General features: G+C 52.9%; 1 protein-coding gene and 1 non-coding gene across 12 annotated transcripts; both read left to right on the top strand.

Moving 5' to 3' along the window:
- Window positions 1-464: 464 nt before the first annotated feature.
- Window positions 465-19,382, top strand: EIF4G1 (eukaryotic translation initiation factor 4 gamma 1). Of its 11 annotated transcripts, none has more exons than XM_024995312.2 (34): window positions 465-533; window positions 1,354-1,410; window positions 1,632-1,725; window positions 2,018-2,104; window positions 2,610-2,630; window positions 3,210-3,386; window positions 3,619-3,718; window positions 4,790-4,902; window positions 5,702-5,794; window positions 5,992-6,058; window positions 6,314-7,135; window positions 7,396-7,484; window positions 7,577-7,763; window positions 7,855-7,988; window positions 8,117-8,275; window positions 8,424-8,609; window positions 8,800-8,997; window positions 9,224-9,370; window positions 9,578-9,814; window positions 10,007-10,111; window positions 10,229-10,388; window positions 10,590-10,690; window positions 11,275-11,377; window positions 11,573-11,675; window positions 11,904-12,136; window positions 12,277-12,395; window positions 12,517-12,689; window positions 13,327-13,452; window positions 13,606-13,687; window positions 15,164-15,262; window positions 15,375-15,509; window positions 15,643-15,724; window positions 15,840-15,980; window positions 18,756-19,382. In XM_024995312.2, the coding sequence occupies exons 3-34, from the start codon at window positions 1,666-1,668 to the stop codon at window positions 18,938-18,940; spliced, it is 4,824 nt and encodes a 1,607-aa protein (XP_024851080.1). In that variant the 5' UTR covers window positions 465-533; window positions 1,354-1,410; window positions 1,632-1,665; the 3' UTR covers window positions 18,941-19,382. The 11 variants fall into 11 exon arrangements, with proteins under 11 accessions (XP_024851080.1, XP_024851076.1, XP_059744334.1 ...); XM_024995308.2 differs by having other exon boundaries at window positions 8,421-8,609; XM_059888351.1 differs by having other exon boundaries at window positions 1,958-2,104; window positions 8,421-8,609.
- On the top strand, window positions 10,438-10,513 carry LOC112448329 (small nucleolar RNA SNORD66). Its single transcript, XR_003036695.1, has one exon. It is a non-coding gene; the product is annotated as a small nucleolar RNA SNORD66 (small nucleolar RNA).
- Window positions 19,383-19,967: the final 585 nt, after the last annotated feature.

The raw sequence follows: 19,967 nt of genomic DNA, 5'->3' as shown, positions 1-19,967 counted from the left end.
AGACAAATCTAACTCTCTACTTAGAATATTTCAATTCTTTTAGCGTAACACCCAGTTTAATAGTTCTATATCTAATTTACATTATTTTCAAAGGCTGCCTAATTTGTATTTTTTTCCGTTTTTGTCCATGGTTTACTTCGGCGGGACCGAGTCTTTAATGTCAGTATTCTCAACCTTCAGCCAGCACTTCGCCTCGCACTCAGTATGCACTCAATAAATGCTTGCTCAAAGTATGAATGAACCAAAGAACCGCGGAACATATACGCGGAGCCGGGTCGGCCTGGGAGTTCCAAAGTTCGGGAGGGGACAAGAGGCGGGCAGTGGCTGTCACATGATAAGGCGGGGCAAATCCCATGTGCTCCGCGGCGCCGGGCGCTGCTCCGCCCTCTGCGCCGGTCACGTGGGGCCGCCGGCTGCGCCTGCGGAGAAGCGGTGGCCGCCGAGCGGGATCCGTGCGGGGAGCCGGAAATGGTTGTGGACTACGTCTGTGCGGCTGCGTGGGGCTCGGCCGCGCGGACTGAAGGAGACTGAAGGTAAAGCCGCCATGTCCGGGCCCGACCCGGCCCCCCCACCCCCTCCCCCCGCATCCGCCGCCATCCGGGCCGGGACCGGCTACCCTGCGCCGCCGCCCCAGCGCCCTGGCCCCGCGGCCCAAGCCCGGGCCCCGGCCCGCCAGGGCCCGATCCCCGGCCCACGTGTGCCCGGCCTGCCTCGGCCTGGCTGCTGGGTGGGGGTGGGGGAGCGCGGGGCCGGAATATGCGGTCCCCGCAGGCCGGGAGGGCGCCGGGTTCCCCGGCTGCTAAGTGCCACCTCGGCCCGACCCGAGGAGGCCCCGCGGGCACAGGTACCGCGGCTCCCGGCCCGCCGCCCCCTCCCCCCTTTGCGGCCCGGCCGCCGGGAAGTGACACGTTGTTCTTTGGCACTGGCCGGCGCTGCGCAGGGAGGGCGCAGGGGAGGGAGGCGGCGGCGGCGGGCAGGGAGGAGCCCCCGGCCCCGCCCGCCCTCCGGGCCGACCCTCACTTGCTTCAAACCGGCTCTTCTTCGGCCGCCGCCCGCCTGGCCTTTTACGGCCCGACTGCCGCCTTTCCTTGCCTCCACTGCCGGGCGGCGGCAGGCCTCGCCTCTGGCCCCGCGTGGGTGCTTCCGCTGCTACCCACGGCAGGCGTGCCTCGTGTGCCCCTGGGCCAGGCCCCGAACCCGGTGTCCCCTGGTGGGGGGTGGGGACACCACGGCCGAAGCTGCTAGCTCCGTTTGTGATCCGGGAGCCTGGTGCCAGCGAGACCTGGAATTTCCGGTCTGGTTGGTCTTGGGCCCCGCGGAGCCAGGTTGATACCCCTCACCTCCCAACCCCAGGCCCTCGGATGCCCAGAACCTGTAGGCCGCACCGTGGATTTGTTCTTAACCGAGGGGGTGAGTGAAGGGCTGTTTCAGCAGATCGGGGGGTGGTTGGAGGTGGTGAGGGTTTGACAGGGTGTTGGTGGGGACATAAGCTGGGTCTTTAATGTTCCTTTACCCCCTTGGCGCCTCCCGGCCTCATTGTGGGACCCAGCCCTTGCTTTAACCCCTCCCCCACTCCATTTGCCTTAAGTTTGTGTCCCTTTCCTCTTCTGAGCCCCACTCTTTCCCAACAGGTGCTGGGGGGACCCTGATGTGGCACCAAATGAAATGAACAAAGCTCCACAGCCCACAGGCCCCCCACCTGCCCCATCCCCTGGACTCCCACAGGTAATTAGGAAGGAATTAACAGGGACTGGGGTGGGGGTTGGGGAGACCAGGCAGCCGGGTCAGGAACAGGTTCCAACCTCTGGATTTTCCCACCCCCTTCTGTGTCAGGGCAAAGTGCAGCTTCCTGCTGCCAAATTGAGACAGGGCCCCCAGGCTGTTCCCAGGGGCTGTCATGGGGAGGGCATATGTGGACTGCTGAGGCTCTTGCCACAGATCTGCTCCCCTTCACCAGCTTGAGTTTCTGCACCACCTGGGTTTCCCCTCTTGCTGAAATCTGGTCTCCCCCCTTCAGCCAGCGTTTCCCCCGGGGCAGACAGCACCGGTGGTGTTCAGTACGCCTCAAGCGACACAAATGAACACGCCTTCTCAGCCCCGCCAGGTGAGGGGCTGTGGGAAGGGGAGTAGGGGGCCTGGGTGGGAGCCATGTAAAGCTTAGGCCAGTTTGGGCCTAGGATGGAAACTCTGGAGGCCCGGTACCTGCCCCGGTTTCCTGACAGTTGCTATGTGTTCTTTTATGCGGCTCTGCACTTTGTACTGTTGATTACTCACGGTGGCTGGCCCCTTAGGGAGTATGTTGTTGGTGGGGATGGCATTGCTAGGGGTTCTGGTGCCTTGAGAACTGGGGGCAGCGCTTTGGGCCCTGCTGCCAACTCCTGCTTCCCTATTTCCTCCTTTTACTAGGAGGTCTCCATTGCTCTGTTCCTCATCCCTTCTTTCTCTTTGGACTGTGGGAAGAGAAACATTCCAGCTGGTTCTTACCTTTCTCTATTCCTAAATTCTTCCTCACTAAATGGGAGAGGATTCTTGTCCTGCCTCTTTCATTTTTTTTCCCCTTCATCACCTTGGGGATAATTCTCTTCTTTCCTGTCCCCATGTGCTCTCAGGGAGGATTCAGGTCTCTGCAGGTAATACCCCTTTGCTAATCCTGGACTCTTTCCTGGTCTCACCCTTACCCTCCTCCCTAGTCAGGGGCTAGACACAGGGACTGGGGTCCCTCAGGGTGGGGACTTGTTGGCTGTCCATGTCCTCAGTCTGAGGCTGACCAGTGCATGTTAGGGGCTAAATCTTGCATAGCGCGTATCTGGGAACTGAGAAACTTGCATGTTAGCAATTAGCTCCTCAGTACCTTAGGATGGTGCAGTGCATGCTGGGGAGTATGCTGCTGAAAAAGGCTTTACTTAGGCATGATGCATCTGGGTGTTAGGAAGCCTCTGCTGAAGGATAGCGTGGAGGAGGTGACATGAGTATGCATGGCAGGGAGGGAGTAAATATACCGAGTGCAAAGTGTGTACCTGAGTTTGGAGGGCACACGTGAGTTCAAGAGGCCACTTAACCATCAGTTGGTCAAGTGAGTCTTGGCAGTGTTGGTCCCATGTTCCAAAGCCCCTGGTACTTCTCTCCAGACTAGAGACATAGTGGAATGGCCATTTTGCTGTCCACTTCCTCCCCTGCCCAGTGCCAACTGCCTTCCTCCCTCCTGACAGCACTTCTACCCTAGCCGGGCCCAGCCCCCGAGCAGTGCAGCCTCCCGAGTGCAGAGTGCAGCCCCTGCCCGCCCTGGCCCAGCTGCCCATGTCTACCCTGCTGGATCCCAAGTAATGATGATCCCTTCCCAGATCTCCTACCCAGCCTCCCAGGGGGCCTACTACATCCCTGGACAGGTGAGGCTGGAGGCTTGGGTGCTGAAGCCACACAACCTTGTCCCCGCTCCCCCACCTCCCCCCACCCTGATCCTCCAGTCCCATCTCTCCTCTAGAGGTGGGACTTTCTTCTGGTCATTGCCCAGAGTTGGCCTGTCCTGTCTTGCCCTGCATTCTCTTTGTAGTCTGATGTGGTATTCATAGCTCCCTCAACTCCTTCTCTCCCCTCCTTATCCCCCTTCCCCTCCATCAGGGCCGTTCCACATATGTTGTCCCGACACAGCAGTATCCTGTGCAGCCGGGAGCCCCAAGCTTCTACCCAGGTGCAAGCCCTACAGAGTTTGGGACCTACGGTAAGCGGGGTCTGAAGTCGGAGAGTGAGTCCCAGGGAGCATTTAAACTTGCCTAATTTCTAGGACCCTTCCCAGGCCTGTCTCTTGCTCTAAAAGTGATAGTGGTAGTCAGGATTGGTGCTAACATGTAACTGGTATTGGGGGGTGGTGGCGAGAGGATTTTACACTATTGTTGAGAGTTGTAGAGTCCTCCCTACATCAAGGAATATAGTTCAGGAGCTAGTTTGAGGACCTGTCAGTAAATATTCCCTGACACTTGTTCCATGGTTGGGGGGAGCCCATGTAACATGGATTTGGGAGGTTTCTGTAGCTGTTTTTCATTTATATTCTAGGAAAGGATTAGTCTGTTCTTTATGGCAGTGGTTTCCAAAATTTTTTGACCATCAGGAAAAATTTTGAGTATGTACTTCTAATACATGTATGTTTTTGTTTGTTATACGTATGCATAATTTAAACAAATAACACTTAATGTTGCTTGTCAAAAACAAGTGGAGGTTATGGATGATATTAAAGAATGTATCCCATTTTGGAGACCATTGCTTTAAGGAATTTTCCTCATCCTGGGCCTGGTTCATAATGTTACCTTTTGTTTCCTTGCCCCTTAGCAGAGGGCTGGAGACTGGAATTGGACTCAGGTTGAATGGAACAGGGTTGGCAAATCTGTTTTTATCATTCCCAGCCAAAGACCTGATTCTGTTTCAGGTTAAGTAGTTGCTGCTCTCTCAGAGTGTATGTGTGTGTTTGCTGGGGGTGGGATGCACCCATGTTACGTTATGGGGTAGCAGAGGAACAGACATAGTAGCTGGTGTGTGGTGGGGAAGGAGTGCCTGCCTACAAGGGGTGTGTGTGTCAGTGTTAGGAATTCTTGTAAACGCAGTTCAGACTGGTTCCCCAGCTTTGACAGACACCTAATTCCCTTGGGGAGGAGGGTGGGGCAGGGTAAGGGGCCGGCTGTGGGTGATGAGAGGTTCTCCAGGGGCTGGGAGGCATTTGTGCTCAAGCAGGCATTTGTATGTGGTTGGGCCCTGACCCTGCCACTATTCTCCTTTCCTTGTCCCCCCCTCCCCCAAGCTGGCGCTTACTACCCAGCCCAGGGTGTGCAGCAGTTTCCCACTGGTGTAGCTCCCCCACCTGTTTTGATGAACCAGCCACCCCAGATTGCTCCCAAGAGGGAGCGGAAGACGGTGAGTAGCAGCAAGGGGTTGTAGGACATCTGGGAAAGCAAGGATCAAGGTCAGGCACTTTGTGGGTCAGGGAGCAGGAAGTTGAGGGAGATCTTCACCTGAGAGTAGGCAGAGAATGGGGATGTGTGAAATGCTCAGGTTCTTCGTAAGGTACTACGATTTCAGTATAGAAGAAGCTCACTAGAAGATTGAAGTGTCTGGTAGGGAAATTCTTGAGAGACCTGGGTTCTCTGTCCATAACATCTAAGTTTGGTTTTGGGTTTCTGGTGGCTTGCCTTGAAAATGGTTTGTTTTCTGTGTCCCCACCCCCCAGTCCTGGAAGCTCTTGAGGCCTCCGCCTCTGCTCAGTCCTCAAGCCCTGGGCGTGGTGCCCAGAATAGGGTGCCAGAGCTGGGGAAGCCGCTGAGTCACCCTGGCTCCACCCACTGGATCTGGGCCCTGCCCCCAGAGATCAGGCAGACTAGCCACAAGTGAGCCGGATGGGTGCTAGATGGGGGTCCTGGGCCCCCAGGCATGCAGCCACTTCTTGGGGACTGGTGGGGCAGGGATAAGGGAGGGAGGGGCATTGTGATGTACGTATCTGCTCTGTGAGGTCAAGAGTGTCTTAGGGGTAGGGGCCAGGGCAGAGACTACAAGAGCAGCCGGATGGGTTGACAGGAGAACTCACAGGGTTTCTGGCACCCACCCACCTGCTTCCCGGTGGGGGGCTGGGGGGTTGGCTTGGAGTCTTAGGAGCGGGGCAGGGTGGAGAGGTGGGCTGCTCCTGTTTCCCACTTAGCCCGTAGCTTTTTTTCCCCAGATCCGAATTCGAGACCCAAACCAAGGAGGGAAGGATATCACGGAGGAGATCATGTCTGGGGCCCGCACTGCCTCCACACCCACACCTCCCCAGGTACTGTCTGTCCTTTGAGTGATGCCCTGACTGGGATGGCTGTTCTTCCCTGTATTCCCAGGTCCCTTGATCTTTTTCTTCAACTAAGGGACTTATTTCCCTGCTTTCCTGGATTTCTAGGCAGCTAAAGTAGAAATGGCTGTAGCAGGGTTGTGGGACTCTTCAGGGCAAACTTGGTAACCCTTTGTGTCCTGCAGACGGGAGGCGGTCTGGAGCCTCAGGCTAATGGGGAGACACCCCAGGTTGCTGTCGTCGTCCGGCCAGGTAAGTAAGCAGGTGGGGCACGGCTTTTAAGGGGAAAAGGAGTGTGGCTGTTGAAAATGTCAGAGAAGAATGACTTAGGTCTCAAGTAGCAGTATTTAAGGGCAGATGGATTTTGAGTGGGAATGAAAAAGACCTAGGGGGAGAAGATTGGTATGTGTAGGAGGGGCTATTAGGTTGGGAATGCTTGGCTGGGAGGAGGAACAACAATCACGGGGAAGGACTTGCCTCTAATTACCTGTTCTTCCTATGGTGCAGATGACCGGTCGCAGGGAGCAATCATTGGGGAGCGGCCAGGGCTGCCTGGCCCAGAGCACAGCCCTTCAGAATCCCAGCCTTCATCACCTTCTCCAACCCCATCACCACCCCCAGTCTTGGAACCGGGGTCTGAGCCTAATCTCGCAGTCCTCTCTGTTCCTGGGGACACAATGACAACAGGGATGATACAGACGTCTGTAGAAGAATCAACCCCCACGCCCCCTGAAAGTGGGGAGCCGTGTTGCCTCTCTCCAGAACCCACTCCCCTTGCTGAACCCATATTGGAAGTAGAAGTGACGCTGAGCAAACCAGTTCCAGAATCTGAGTTCTCTTCCAGTCCTCTCCAGGTTCCCAGCCCCCTGGCATCTCACAAGGTGGAAATTCTTCCTGAGCCTAATGGCACAGTCCCATCTGAGAATTTGGAACCAGAGGTGGAGTCAAGCCCAGAGCTTGCCCCTCTCCCTCCTCCAGCTTGTCCCTCTGAATCCCCCATGCCTATTGCTCCAACTGCCCAACCTGAGGAACTACTCAACGGAGCCCCTTCACCACCAGCTGTGGACTTAAGCCCAGTCAGTGAACCAGAGGAACAGGCCAAGGAGGCTATAGTGTCGGTGACTCCCCCCACTGTCCTTTCTGCTACCCCAGCTGTGGCTCCTCCAGTGGCTTCCCCTGCTCAGGAGGAGGACATGGAGGAGGAGGAAGAAGAGGAAGAGGAAGGAGAAGCTGAGGGTGAGAAGGGAGGAGAGGAACCTCTCCCCCAAGAGAGCACCCCTGTCCCAGCCCACCTATCCCAGAATTCGGAGGTGGCAGTAGCCACCCAAGGTAAGGTGCTGCTGGATGGTGGAGGTGGGGCAGGCTGGGTGTGCTTTTCAAAAAAGGAAACTTTTTTGATGGGTGACCTCTTGGGCCATTGTGTCTGGGTCCTAGAAGCCCTATAATGGAACTCTCAAGGGCTAGATTGAGGAATTATAAGTTGAGAGAGGATGTGACAAAAAAAGCGAATATTGTACAGTGGCTTCTTTTTATTTTTCCCAGAGGTTGGGGTACTCCTTAAGTTATTCTCACTCCTCCCCCCCAAATAGTGGCAGTGTCTGTGCCAAAGAGGAGACGGAAAATTAAGGAGCTCAATAAGAAGGAGGCTGTAGGAGACCTTCTAGATGCCTTCAAGGAGGTAAGGGAGCAGAACGTGGAGGGAGCAGGGCAGAGTGTGGGTGTGGAACAGTGGAGACAGTGCAACCAAAACGGAATGTGCAATGGTTCCAGGCGAACCCAGGGGTACCAGAGGTGGAAAATCAGCCTCCTGCAGGCTGCAATCCCAGCCCAGAGCCTGAGGGCAGCAGTGTGCCCCTGCGGTCTGAGGAAGGAGAGGAGACCTGGGACTCAAAGGAAGACAAGATTCAAAATGCAGAGAATATCCAGCCAGGGGAACAGAAGTATGAATATAAGTCAGGTATGTGGAAAGAAAGGGTGAGAAGGGTTGAGTATGCTTGTCAGGACCCAGGAGAGAGCAGTGTGATTGCTTCATCCTGTCTTCCTTGCAGATCAGTGGAAGCCTCTAAACCTTGAGGAGAAAAAGCGTTATGACCGAGAGTTCCTGCTTGGCTTTCAGTTCATCTTTGCCAGTATGCAGAAGCCTGAGGGATTGCCCCACATCAGTGATGTGGTGTTGGATAAGGTTGGTAGGCCTGAGGGAGAGAGTATGTTTATGCTGGTTGGTTGACTGAGGAGGAGCCAGAGGTCCTGAAAGAGTGGTCAGTAGCTAGCCCTATCCTGTTTCTGATACCTTCTCTGTCTTTTTCACAGGCCAATAAAACACCATTGCGACCGCTGGACCCCTCTAGACTTCAGGGCATAAATTGTGGCCCAGACTTCACTCCGTCTTTTGCCAACCTTGGCCGACCAGCCCTTAGCAACCGTGGGCCCCCGAGGGGTGGGCCAGGTGGGGAGCTGCCCCGAGGGCCGGTGAGTGGGTCTGGCAAGGGATGCGCTGGGGGTGTTGGCCCCTGTATCTCATTGAGGGCTGGGGAGAAGTCTGCCCTGGAGATGTGGGCGATGGTGGTAGTTGTGCTGACTAATTCCCTGTCTTTTGTCCCCGCTCCTTGCTTAGCAGGCTGGCCTGGGACCCCGGCGATCTCAGCAGGGCCCCCGAAAGGAACCACGCAAGATCATTGCCACAGTGTCAATGACCGAAGATATAAAGCTGAACAAAGCAGAAAAGGCCTGGAAACCCAGTAGCAAGCGGACGGCGGCTGATAAGGACCGAGGAGAAGAGGATGCTGATGGCAGCAAAACCCAGGTACCTGCAAGTTGTGCCTTGGTCTCCAGTTCTCTTCAGGGTCTGCCCTCTGAGCCAGCCTTAACCTCTGCTTCTGGCCATTCTCATCACTAGCACCTATCCGAGTCCCCACGGCCCTCTCCTCCGCCTCCTGGCAGCCCCTGAACACGTCACTGGATTCTATGTCTTGTCTGTTCCCTCTCTCCTCCAGGACCTGTTCCGCAGGGTGCGCTCCATCTTGAATAAGCTGACACCCCAGATGTTCCAGCAGCTGATGAAGCAGGTGACGCAGCTAGCCATTGATACCGAGGAACGTCTCAAAGGGGTCATTGACCTCATCTTCGAGAAGGCCATTTCAGAACCCAACTTCTCCGTGGCCTATGCCAACATGTGCCGCTGCCTCATGGCGGTTAGTTTCCACTATTCTCTAAGCTTTGTGGTCTAGTTCTCACTTCTCTTCCTAAGCCTCTGAGTCTAGCTTCTTGGTTCTCCTCTATCCTGTGCTGGTGGTGGCAGCCAGAAGGAGGCAGAGCTGGGCCAGAGGTCTTCAGGGGTCACGTAGTTGAAGACTTTTGGAGGGTTTTCCTTGCCCTGCCCTCGACTGGTCTGAATGTGATGTTCTCTTTGACGTACAGCTGAAAGTGCCCACTACAGAAAAGCCAACAGTGACTGTGAACTTCCGAAAACTGTTGTTAAATCGATGTCAGAAGGAGTTTGAAAAAGACAAAGATGATGATGAGGTTTTTGAGAAGAAGCAAAAAGAGATGGATGAAGCTGCTACGGTGAGAGAAGCTCCACTCCCAGTTCCACTACTTCACCCAGTCGCTCCTCAGCTGCAGGAGTGGGAGTGGGGATAGTGGTATTTGGGGGGTTCTCTGCCTTAGAATGTGAGTGCTTGGTGCTAGGTTTAGGAATCCAGGTAGTGGAGGGAAGGTTTTAACTGAGTGGCTGGTGTCTTTTTGACGTGACCCCTGTCCTATGACCGGCAGGCAGAGGAACGGGGACGCCTGAAAGAAGAGCTGGAAGAGGCTCGAGACATAGCCCGGCGGCGCTCGTTAGGGAATATCAAGTTTATCGGGGAGTTGTTCAAATTGAAGATGTTAACAGAGGCAATCATGCATGACTGTGTGGTTAAACTACTTAAGAACCATGATGAAGAGTCCCTTGAATGCCTTTGCCGTCTGCTCACCACCATTGGCAAAGACCTGGACTTTGAGAAGGCCAAGGTAGGGGTCCCGGGGTATGGGTGAGGCCAGGCTGAAGCACGTGGGGTCTGCCGCACACTGACCAGCACCCTTCCCGGCTGTTGTATCGGCATGGCACTGTGTGCCCCTGAGCTGCAGTGGTGGGGCTGCAAAGCCTGAGGAGGGGCAGGGTCTGTAGCTGCAGGTGACCTTGATCCCTTTGCTTCTTGCTAGCCCCGGATGGATCAGTATTTCAACCAGATGGAAAAAATCATTAAGGAAAAGAAGACTTCATCCCGGATCCGCTTTATGCTGCAGGATGTGCTGGATCTGCGAAAGGTGTGTGTTCCCTCTTGCCCGCTGTCAGTCTGCTGCCTCTGACCCCACAGCCCCCATTTCCTGACACTGGTCTGGTCTTCTCTGATGTTATTACCCTGTGACTGGCCTATCCCACAGAGCAACTGGGTGCCACGCCGTGGGGACCAGGGGCCCAAGACAATTGACCAAATCCACAAGGAAGCTGAGATGGAGGAGCATCGGGAGCACATAAAAGTGCAGCAGCTAATGGCCAAGGGCAGCGACAAGCGTCGGGGTGGCCCTCCAGGCCCACCCATCAGTGAGTTTGAGGCTGGGACTGAAGGGGGGACAGTGTGAGGGGTTGTGCTTTCCACTGATGACTTCTTATTAGTGCCACGTGTCTGGGCCACTGAGACCCCGTGATGGAACTGAGGATCTGAGGAAGGAAGGCTGGTGGCAGCTCCCCAGAACAGGGTTGCTGGGACTTAGTTATCATTCCAGCATGCTTTCCTTGTTCCAGGCCGTGGCCTTCCACTTGTGGATGATGGTGGCTGGAACACAGTACCCATCAGCAAGGGCAGCCGCCCTATTGACACTTCTCGACTCACTAAGATCACAAAGGTAGGGGTGTATATGTTGGAAGGGTTGTTGGTCAGTGATGGGAGAATAAAAGAGTGGTCAGACGGGCCTTAAGCATATGCTTGGATCTTAGTCCCCTTGCTTTCTGAAGTTGGGAAGGTGACAACTTGAGTTTTCCCCCTTAGACCAACTAGTTAGATTACTGGGCAGGACTGTCATCTCTAGGGAGTGAGTTCACATTGGTCTGAACCAGTGAATAGCACCCTGACATGCATACCCAATCCAGCCATTCCCTGCTTCTATATACCCACAAACTACAATTGAGAGTTTTCTACATTTTTTTAATGGTTAGAGGAAAAAAGTGATACTTTGTGACAAGAATTTTTATAAAATGTAAATTTCAGTGTCTATAAGGTTTTGGCACAGAACCACAGTCCTACCTTGTAAGTGCTGTCTGTGACTGCTCCTGTGCTACAGTGGCAGAGTCAACTAGTTGAAACTGTATGGTCTACGTAAGGCCTGAAATATTTACTGGTCTAGGCCGCTTGTGGCTCTGTGTGGTGGGGGCTGGCTGGGGGCTTTGACTGGATCAGACCCATGACTCTCCACTCCCTTTCCTTCCTCAGCCTGGCTCCATTGATTCTAATAACCAGCTGTTTGCACCTGGAGGCCGATTGAGCTGGGGCAAGGGTAGCAGTGGAGGCTCAGGAGCCAAGCCCTCCGATGCAGGTATGGAGGCTACTGTCACTGTCAAGAGCTGGGTGGTTTTTCAGCTCTTGAGGTCAGAGCCTTGTCTGTACGGGAGACTTTGACTGCAGAGTGGTTAGATCATACAGGTGGTGTGTACTCGGGACTAGGGACTGAACTACCTTCGTGCCAGAACTAGGACCAGGTGTCTTTAATCTGAGTTTTCTGCTTCCCCAGCATCAGAAGCTGCTCGTCCAGCTACTAGTACCTTGAATCGCTTCTCAGCCCTTCAACAAGCAGTACCAACAGAAAGCACAGACAACAGACGAGTGGTGCAGAGGTGAGGTTTCCTCGGTGTCTCTGTTCATCACACTGGGAGTGCTCATTGGGTTTTGGCTGCTAACACAGGAATTCTTAACACCTGTAATGCTCAGAGCTCCTGACTGAGTTGGGGTGTATTCCTGCTGCCACGAACAAGGCCAGACAGTTGCTCAGCGTATTTGACAGTTAAAACAGGAGCGCACCTGGGCAGTACGGGTGAGAGACGATGTCCCTGTCTGTCTTCCAGGAGTAGCTTGAGCCGGGAACGAGGTGAGAAAGCTGGGGACCGGGGAGACCGCCTAGAGCGGAGTGAACGGGGAGGTGACCGTGGTGACCGGCTTGATCGCGCCCGGACACCCGCCACCAAGCGGAGCTTCAGCAAGGAAGTGGAGGAACGGAGTAGAGAGCGGCCCTCTCAGCCTGATGGACTACGCAAGGCAGCTAGCCTCACGGAGGATCGGGACCGCGGGCGGGAAGCTGGTAAGGGGCCGGGGGAGGGGAAGAGAAGAGTGTGGGCTGGTTTGGGACCAACCACTCCCGAGACAGTGTCTTCAGGGCTTCAGACTGTTTGCTAGGAAGACTGGAATTGATGAATCTGTGGTATGTTTTTCTCCGCTCAGTGAAACGAGAAGCTGCCCTCCCCCCGGTGAGTCCCCCGAAGGCTGCACTCTCTGAAGAGGAGCTGGAGAAGAAATCCAGGGCCATCATTGAGGAGTACCTCCATCTCAATGACATGAAGGTAAGCCATGAGAGCGGTCTGAGTGAGGGATGACAAGGTGGATGGCCTGTGCTGACAGGCAGGGGTGGAAGGTCTGAGCCACACATGACTGGCCTCCCTTCTGTGCTCTGCACCCCTGCAGGAGGCAGTGCAGTGCGTGCAGGAGCTGGCTTCGCCCTCCCTGCTCTTTATCTTTGTACGGCACGGCATCGAGTCCACGCTGGAGCGCAGCGCCATCACGCGGGAGCACATGGGCCGGCTGCTGCACCAGCTGCTCTGTGCTGGGCACCTCTCCACTGCTCAGTACTACCAAGGGTATGACTGGCCTCTGCAGGCCTCCCGTTCTTACCTTCTCATACCTTTCTCTCCTTCATAGGACCCGTGAACCTTGAATAAGAGTGTAGGCTCCTCAGCCATTCTGGTCAACATAAGTTTTGGCATAGTTGGGGGTGAGCTCTAAGGAGAAGGTGGCCTTAGTGTGAGATAGGGCTTCCCTGATAGTTCAGTTGGTAAAGAATCCACCTGCAATGCAGGAGACCCCAGTTTGATTCCTGGGTCGGGAAGATCTGCTGGAGAAAGGGATAGGCTACCCACTCCAGTATTCTTGGGTTTACCTTGTGGCTCAACTGGTAAAGAATCTGCCTGCAAAGCGGGAGACCTGGGTTCAGTCCCTGGGTTGGGAAGATCCCCTGGAGAAGGGAAAGGCTACCCACTTCAGGATTCTGGCCTGGAGAATTCCATGGACTGTATAGTCCATGGGGTCACAAAGACTCGGACACGCCTGAGCGACTTTCACTTAGTGTGAGATAATTGCCCCGTGTTTAGGAAATGTTCCTGAGGAGGGTCCTGCAGTTGTTGATCCCTTTAGCGATGCCTTTGTTGCCCCAAAAGGAGGGCAACAAAGGAGTGCAGGCTTATCTTAGAAGGTCCTGACTTTGAATTCCCTATGCAGGCTATATGAAATTCTAGAGTTGGCTGAAGACATGGAAATTGACATCCCTCATGTGTGGCTCTACCTAGCAGAATTGATAACGCCCATTCTGCAGGAAGGTGGGGTGCCAATGGGGGAGCTGTTCAGGTAAGCCCCCTCTGGTGGAATTCAGGGGAGGTAAAGATAGGAAGGAGAGAGAAAGGAGGCGTGGCAGGTCAGAACCCTGGATTTAGGAACCGATGGGCTAGTATGTTGAGAGTGTGTGGGAGGCTAGTTTAACAATGAATGTTTATCTTATAGGGAAATAACAAAACCTCTGAGACCCCTGGGCAAGGCTGCTTCCCTGTTGCTGGAGATCCTGGGGCTCCTGTGCAAAAGCATGGTGAGTGAGCCTTTCAGAGGTGGTTTGTTTAGGACGTCTCTTCCCACCATGTGGTTTGGTTGCTTGTGGTGACCCTGAAGCCTCATGGTCCTTTGGCAGGATGGTGGTGCTGGGTTGGTACCTGGGAGGGAAAATGGTGAGGCTGGCACTCTTGCTCAGGCCAGTTCCTATAGTAGGTTCTGGCCAACGCTGGAGGAGAATGAGAAATTTAAGGCCCTCTGGAGAAGGAGATGGCCATCCATTCCAGTATTCTTGCCTGGAGAATCCCATGGACAGAGGAGCCTGGCAGCTACAGTATGGGGTGGCAAAGAGTTGGACAGGACTGAGCAACTGAGCACAAGGTCCTAGGCCTTTGATTGATGAGTTAATTCATTCAGCTAGCCTCTTTTAGAACATTGACCACATACTAGGCAAAGTACTGTGAAATTGCAAAGGGGTGTCTGGTAATGTTCACGACAGAAACTGCTTTATTAAAGTTAACTGACTAGCAAATACAAAGGTGAAATGACTGGAAGGGCAAGTTGTCTGTGGTACTTAGTGGTGGTGAGATGTCGGGAAATACAGTTTTAAGAGAGTTCAGCTCTGGAACATGGAGGAGTGAGTCTTGAATCAGAGAGAAATTGTCCTTTCATATTCTTTTAGGTAAAAATGTATACCAGATAGTTTCTAAGAAGTATAGAATAATAATTCAAAAGAAAAAACATATTGATCTAGTAGTATTTCATTGACTCCAAGGTGCCATGGATTTTGTGACATTTATGCACTGCTAAGAAAGAAAAAACTTACGGTCTTATTTTAAAAATGTATGTCAGCTGTGAGACAACTCGATTTTAATGGTGTTAAGAGGGACGTTTTTAAAGTCCATGAAGTACTTTTGTCAAGAGTTGATGACATCATCCTGAATATGTTGTTGTAAAACTGCGATGGCTTCAGAATCTGTTGCCCCTTAGAGAAAATGAACTCAAAAGACTGCTGTTTTCTGATTTGCGTTGGGGTTACATCTGCTTCTAATTTTTCTGGACTTGGGAGCTGAATACTTGTTAGAGGTTGTTCTCTCCCATAAGCTTTGTTACTTGCAATAATGAAAAACTAAGCTATTTTAGAAAGAAACGTAGATGTATGTGGAAGGCTTGGATGAGGTATTTTGATCTGGTTGTTTACCTTTTGTGGTCCAGTAATTCTTTGAGAGTCCTGTGACCTAGTTGACCTTTTCCTAGAGGCTCTCAGGCCATCTCCTGAGTCTCATAGCACTGTGGTAGGTAACTTCTCGTGACTTTGGATGGTTATTTGACTGATGTCTGTGCTCGGTACTAGACTGTAGCCATGGACGCACTGTTCTCATTCAGTATCTTAGCATCCTGAGCTGCTTGCAAAGTGTCTGGTGAGATTACAGTATGCATTTGTTAGATGATATTTGTGAAGCTGTTAGATTCTTAGAATGAGAGTTGTCTAATGAGTTGGTCTAATGTTTTCCAGGGTCCTAAAAAGGTGGGGACGCTGTGGCGAGAGGCTGGACTCAGCTGGAAGGAATTTCTGCCTGAAGGCCAGGATGTCAGTGCCTTTGTCACTGCGCAGGTTTGTGACTAGACTTGGGTGGACTCTAGCACTTGGGGCCAGCCAGTCCTCTTCTCTTCTGTTATCTCATGTGATGCGTTTACCTCCCGACTGTGGGCCTTTCTGCTTGCAGAAGGTGGAGTATACCCTGGGAGAGGAGTTAGAAGCCCCAGGCCAGAGGTTGCTGTCCTTTGAGGAGCTGCGCAGGCAGCTGGAGAAGCTGCTGCAGGAGGGCAGCAGTAACCAGCGGGTGTTTGACTGGATAGAGGTATGTTTCTCCTTGAGACTGGCGTGGACACAGCGAGTGAGAGAAGGTGGTGCTTGGTGGGGGCAACAAAAATGGAGCCTTCCAGGCATAATTTAGAACTTTTGAGCCATTTGTTTCTCTTTCTCCTGCACAGGCCAACCTGAACGAGCAGCAGGTGACATCCAACACATTAGTTCGAGCCCTTATGACAACTGTCTGCTATTCTGCAATTATCTGTAAGAGGAGCCAGGGAGTTGGTGGGGCAAGGGTGGGTGGTTTTGGTCTTTACCTCTGGTTCTGGACCAGGCTGAGGGTGCATTATTCTGCTTACCCCTGTCTTTCTCCCTATAGTTGAGTCTTCTCTCCGAGTGGATGTTGCAGTGCTGAAAGCACGAGCGAAACTGCTACAGAAATACCTGTGTGACGAGCAGAAGGAGCTGCAGGCGCTCTATGCCCTCCAGGCCCTTGTAGTGACCTTAGACCAGCCCCCTAGTAAGAGCCAGGCCACGGGGATGGTGAGGGTGGGTGGGCTGGAGGAACTACCAGACCGTAGCGGGGCAGTGGTGGAAAGGGTCTCAACCGAAGAAAAGTGGGTGGTCCCTGGAGAGCAAAATATTCTCATGATTGAGTCCTTTTCTCTCCAACACTGTTTCCTTACTGACAAGTGGAAGGAGTTAGACTTGGCCTTGAAGGTTAATTGACTGCCTGTTTTGTGCTTCCCCAATGGCTCAGTAGGTAAAGAATTTGCCTAGCAATGCAGGAGACATGGGTTCGATCCCTGGGTGGGGAAGATCCCCTGGAGGAGGAAATGGCAACCACTGCAGTATTCTTGCTGGGATAATCCCACGGCCCGGAGAGTCTGGAGGGCTACAGTGTGTGGTTTCACAAAGAGACACGACTTGCGTGACTGAGGATGTACTCCTGCCACGCACTGTGTGGCAGGGCATTGGGGTTGGGATATTAACAGTGATTAAGTCAAACATAGTTCCCATATGAGCATGGAGTTGGGTAAGTGTTGGAAGATGGGTCCTGCAGGATACTCTGGGAGAATTTACCTAGTCAGAGGGAATGAGTGGGAATTGACACATGGGGCCTTAAATGACAAAGGGGAAAGGGAGACATATATGTATATGAACTGTATATGTAAAGAACTGTATATGTAAAGGGAGGCCTTGAGGTTGAAAACATGATACAAGGTAAAAACTTAAAGGAAGGCCAGTGTGGAAGAGCACAGCAGCCAGTTGTATGTGAGGCAAGTAGGGTGGAGAGATGGATGTGGCCAGGTCATGCAGGACTCTGTAAACCATGGGATGAGTTTGGGGCTTTAGCCTAAGGACAGGAAAATCGGCCTTTGTGGAATTTTAAGCAAGGATTTTAAAAATTCTTTTTAGTGTTTAGATCATCTTGGCCGTTGGTGGGAAGAGTGATTTGGAGTGGGGTGAATGTGGCTAGATTGGCCAGCCGATTGGGGCGTATTGGTAGTGGCTCAGCCTCTCTGGTGGAAATGGGGATGGGAGAGGGGTGGGCAGATTCAAGACACACTGGCCTGGGGATAGAAAAGAGATTGGAAGTCATACATGACTCCCAGGATGGTTTTAACAGGTGAGATGATAGTGGGGATGCCATTTACTGGGCAGTAGGGACCACTGGATCAAGTTGAGTTTGGTCATACTGAGTTTGTGGTCCTGATGGGGATGATCAGAGATGTCAGTCAGGTAGGTAGGCAGCTACCTGGGTATCTGATTTGGAGAGGAAGAGGTCAGGGCTGAAGGCCCATTTCTGGAGGCACAGGGCATATTAGGAGAGGGAAATGGTCTATAATGCTAGATGCTGCTTGAACAGATCTGAAAATTAGGGCCTCTGGTATGTGAAAACATGGAGGCTACCCTGGCAGAAAAAGTATTTGGTAAAGCAGGGGGCAGTATCTGGATTGGAAAGGACAGGGTAATACTCCCCTGAATCAGGAAGAAAATAGCAAGTGCAGACAAATTTTTTTTTTCAATACTTTTATTATTTGATTTGGCTGAGCCAAGTCTTAGTTGTAGCTTGTGGGATCTAGTTCCCTGGCCAAGGATTGAACCCAGGCTGACTTCATTGTGAGCATGGCCGTCTTAGCCTTTGGACCACCAGGGTAGTCCCTAGAAATGTTTGAATTCAACTAATCTCTTGTCAAAAGACAAATCTTATTTTGTTTGGGTGTGAAGAGATAGTAGGTGTTAAAAGGAGGCTTTTAGTGTTTAGGTGGGAGAAGCTTGGGCTTATAAATATGGGGCAGAGTGGTGGATAAATTGATTGTGTAGAGTCACTGGGATACGTATACATGGGGTTTGGAAAACAAGTTTGGGATAAGTGATCAGTTGCTGCCATTGCTGAGGGATAGGGGTTGGAGGCTGTCCATAGCCTCGGTTGTGGCTTTGAGGGTGTGTGCCTGAGGAACATCCTGGCTTGGAGTTTCTCTTAGATGGCTCAGTCAGTGTTTCACTGAGGCCTGGACTCTAAATTCTATGCTGTATTCAAAAGAAATCAACTTCTCAACCTCCTTTTGCTTTTAAGAATGTATTGTTTTCTTTGGAAAGACTGGCAGTGCATGTGGGGAATGGAATAGATTATGTTCAGGGTTGTATAAGTGCTTTGGAAGGCTGACGGAAAGCTGGGGATGAGGGAGAAGCAGAGCAGAGAGGGTGCTTGAGTTGAGCCTAAAGGAATTCACTAGGAAGGTGATAAAAGGTGACAAGAGAAACAATGTTCCTGGCAAAGGATACATCACACCTAAAAGTGTCAAGGCCAGAGACGGGTGGATATATGTTCAGGAGATGGTGGAAAGTAAGAGAAAATTAGGGTCAAGTTTGTCAGAACCTGTAAAATGGGGCCGGGGTGGGGTCAGTGAATGTTCCAGGTTATACCCTTGACTTCTGTGGGAGGTACGTCTCAGCCTTTTGTGATTCCTCAAATTCAGGAGTACCAATTCTGCAGTTTTCCCCATTAAATAAATATATCATGAGTGGAGAAGCTTGAAGCTGCTGAGGTGAGGCTGGGCAGGTTTGTACATTTTGGCCAAGTGACTCATTCTCGCCAACCAGTGTCTTAGATCATGAGATTAGTATGGTGTCAGAGACCTAGTCACTCTGGAATGGCTAGACACACAAATGTCAGCATGTTGGGTCTGGGCCTTGTTTCAACAGTGGAGCTTAGGGGTGGGATTCCTGGGCGGTGGGATGGGGTGCTTATGGACAGCATGCCTCTAACTGCTGTTCTGCCTGCTTGCAGACCTGCTTGGGATGTTCTTCGATGCGCTGTATGACGAGGACGTGGTGAAGGAGGACGCCTTCTATAGCTGGGAGAGTAGCAAGGACCCTGCTGAGCAGCAGGGCAAGGGCGTGGCCCTAAAATCTGTCACGACTTTTTTCAAGTGGCTTCGTGAGGCGGAGGAGGAGGAGTCTGACCACAACTGAGGGCGGGTGGGGCCGGGGACTTGGAGCCCCATGGACACTCGGATGGCCAAGCCAGCCGCCTGGACTGCAAGGGGGGGTGGCAGCAGCGGCGGCAGCGGCAGTGGGTGCCTGTAGTGCGATGTTGTCTGAGCTAATAAAGTGGCTGAAGAGGCAGGATGGCTTGGGGCTGCCTGGGGCCCCCCCTCCAGATGCTGCCAGGTGTCCCTCTCCTCCCCCCGGGGCACAGAGATATATTATATATAAAGTCTTGAAATTTGGTGTGTCTTGGGGGGGGCACCACCGCCTGCCCCTGGGGTCCTTTTTTATTTTCTGAAAATCACTCTTGGGACTGCCGTCCTCGCTGCTGGGGGCATATGCCCCAGCCCCTGCACCACCCCTGCTGCCTGGGCAGGGGGAAGGGGGGGCACGGTGCCTGTAATTATTAAACATGAATTCAATTACGCTCACTGCCTCTCTGCTTTATGGCCTGCTCCCTCTGGAGAAGGGGTCTGGATAGGTGGGCAGCCTCCTTTCCAGAGCTGGCACTGTAGCACAGTTCCCTCTAACTGGGCACCCCTCTTTCCTCTTCCCCTGTCTGCGATCTGGAGGGTTAGGGAGTCTTAGATGGTTGGCCCTCAAAAATGGACATGGTGGAGCTCCCTGTATATTAGAAGGGGAGAAAGGGGACATAGCCACGGGGTACTTAATGGGACACACTTGCTGGTCTTGATCTATGACAATGTGCTGCAAGACCCCTGTATGTGAAGACCCCGGGTTTCAGGCTGTTTTGAAGTTGGCACTTGCTACGGCTTCGAGGTCTCATCTGTGACCTGAGAGCCCAGGATACAAAGAATGTCTTATGCCCCTATGCAGTATGACCAGCAGCCCGGGCCCAGTGAGTGAGCGTGACCCGTCCCACCAGACCCCACCCTTGGTGCCTTGGGTCTGGGAGCACAGGACGAACCTTTCCTGACTCGGCCCCAGGCCGCCTCTACGTGGCTGTGACGTCGGCTTCGCCCCGCCCGCCTTGGGTGGTGACGCGGTGGCC

This window comes from Bos taurus, chromosome 1, assembly GCF_002263795.3.
Source record: "Bos taurus isolate L1 Dominette 01449 registration number 42190680 breed Hereford chromosome 1, ARS-UCD2.0, whole genome shotgun sequence".
Taxonomy (NCBI): domain Eukaryota; kingdom Metazoa; phylum Chordata; class Mammalia; order Artiodactyla; family Bovidae; genus Bos; species Bos taurus.
The sequence above is the reverse complement of the archived record's forward strand: the minus strand, read 5'-3'. Positions and strand labels throughout refer to the sequence as shown.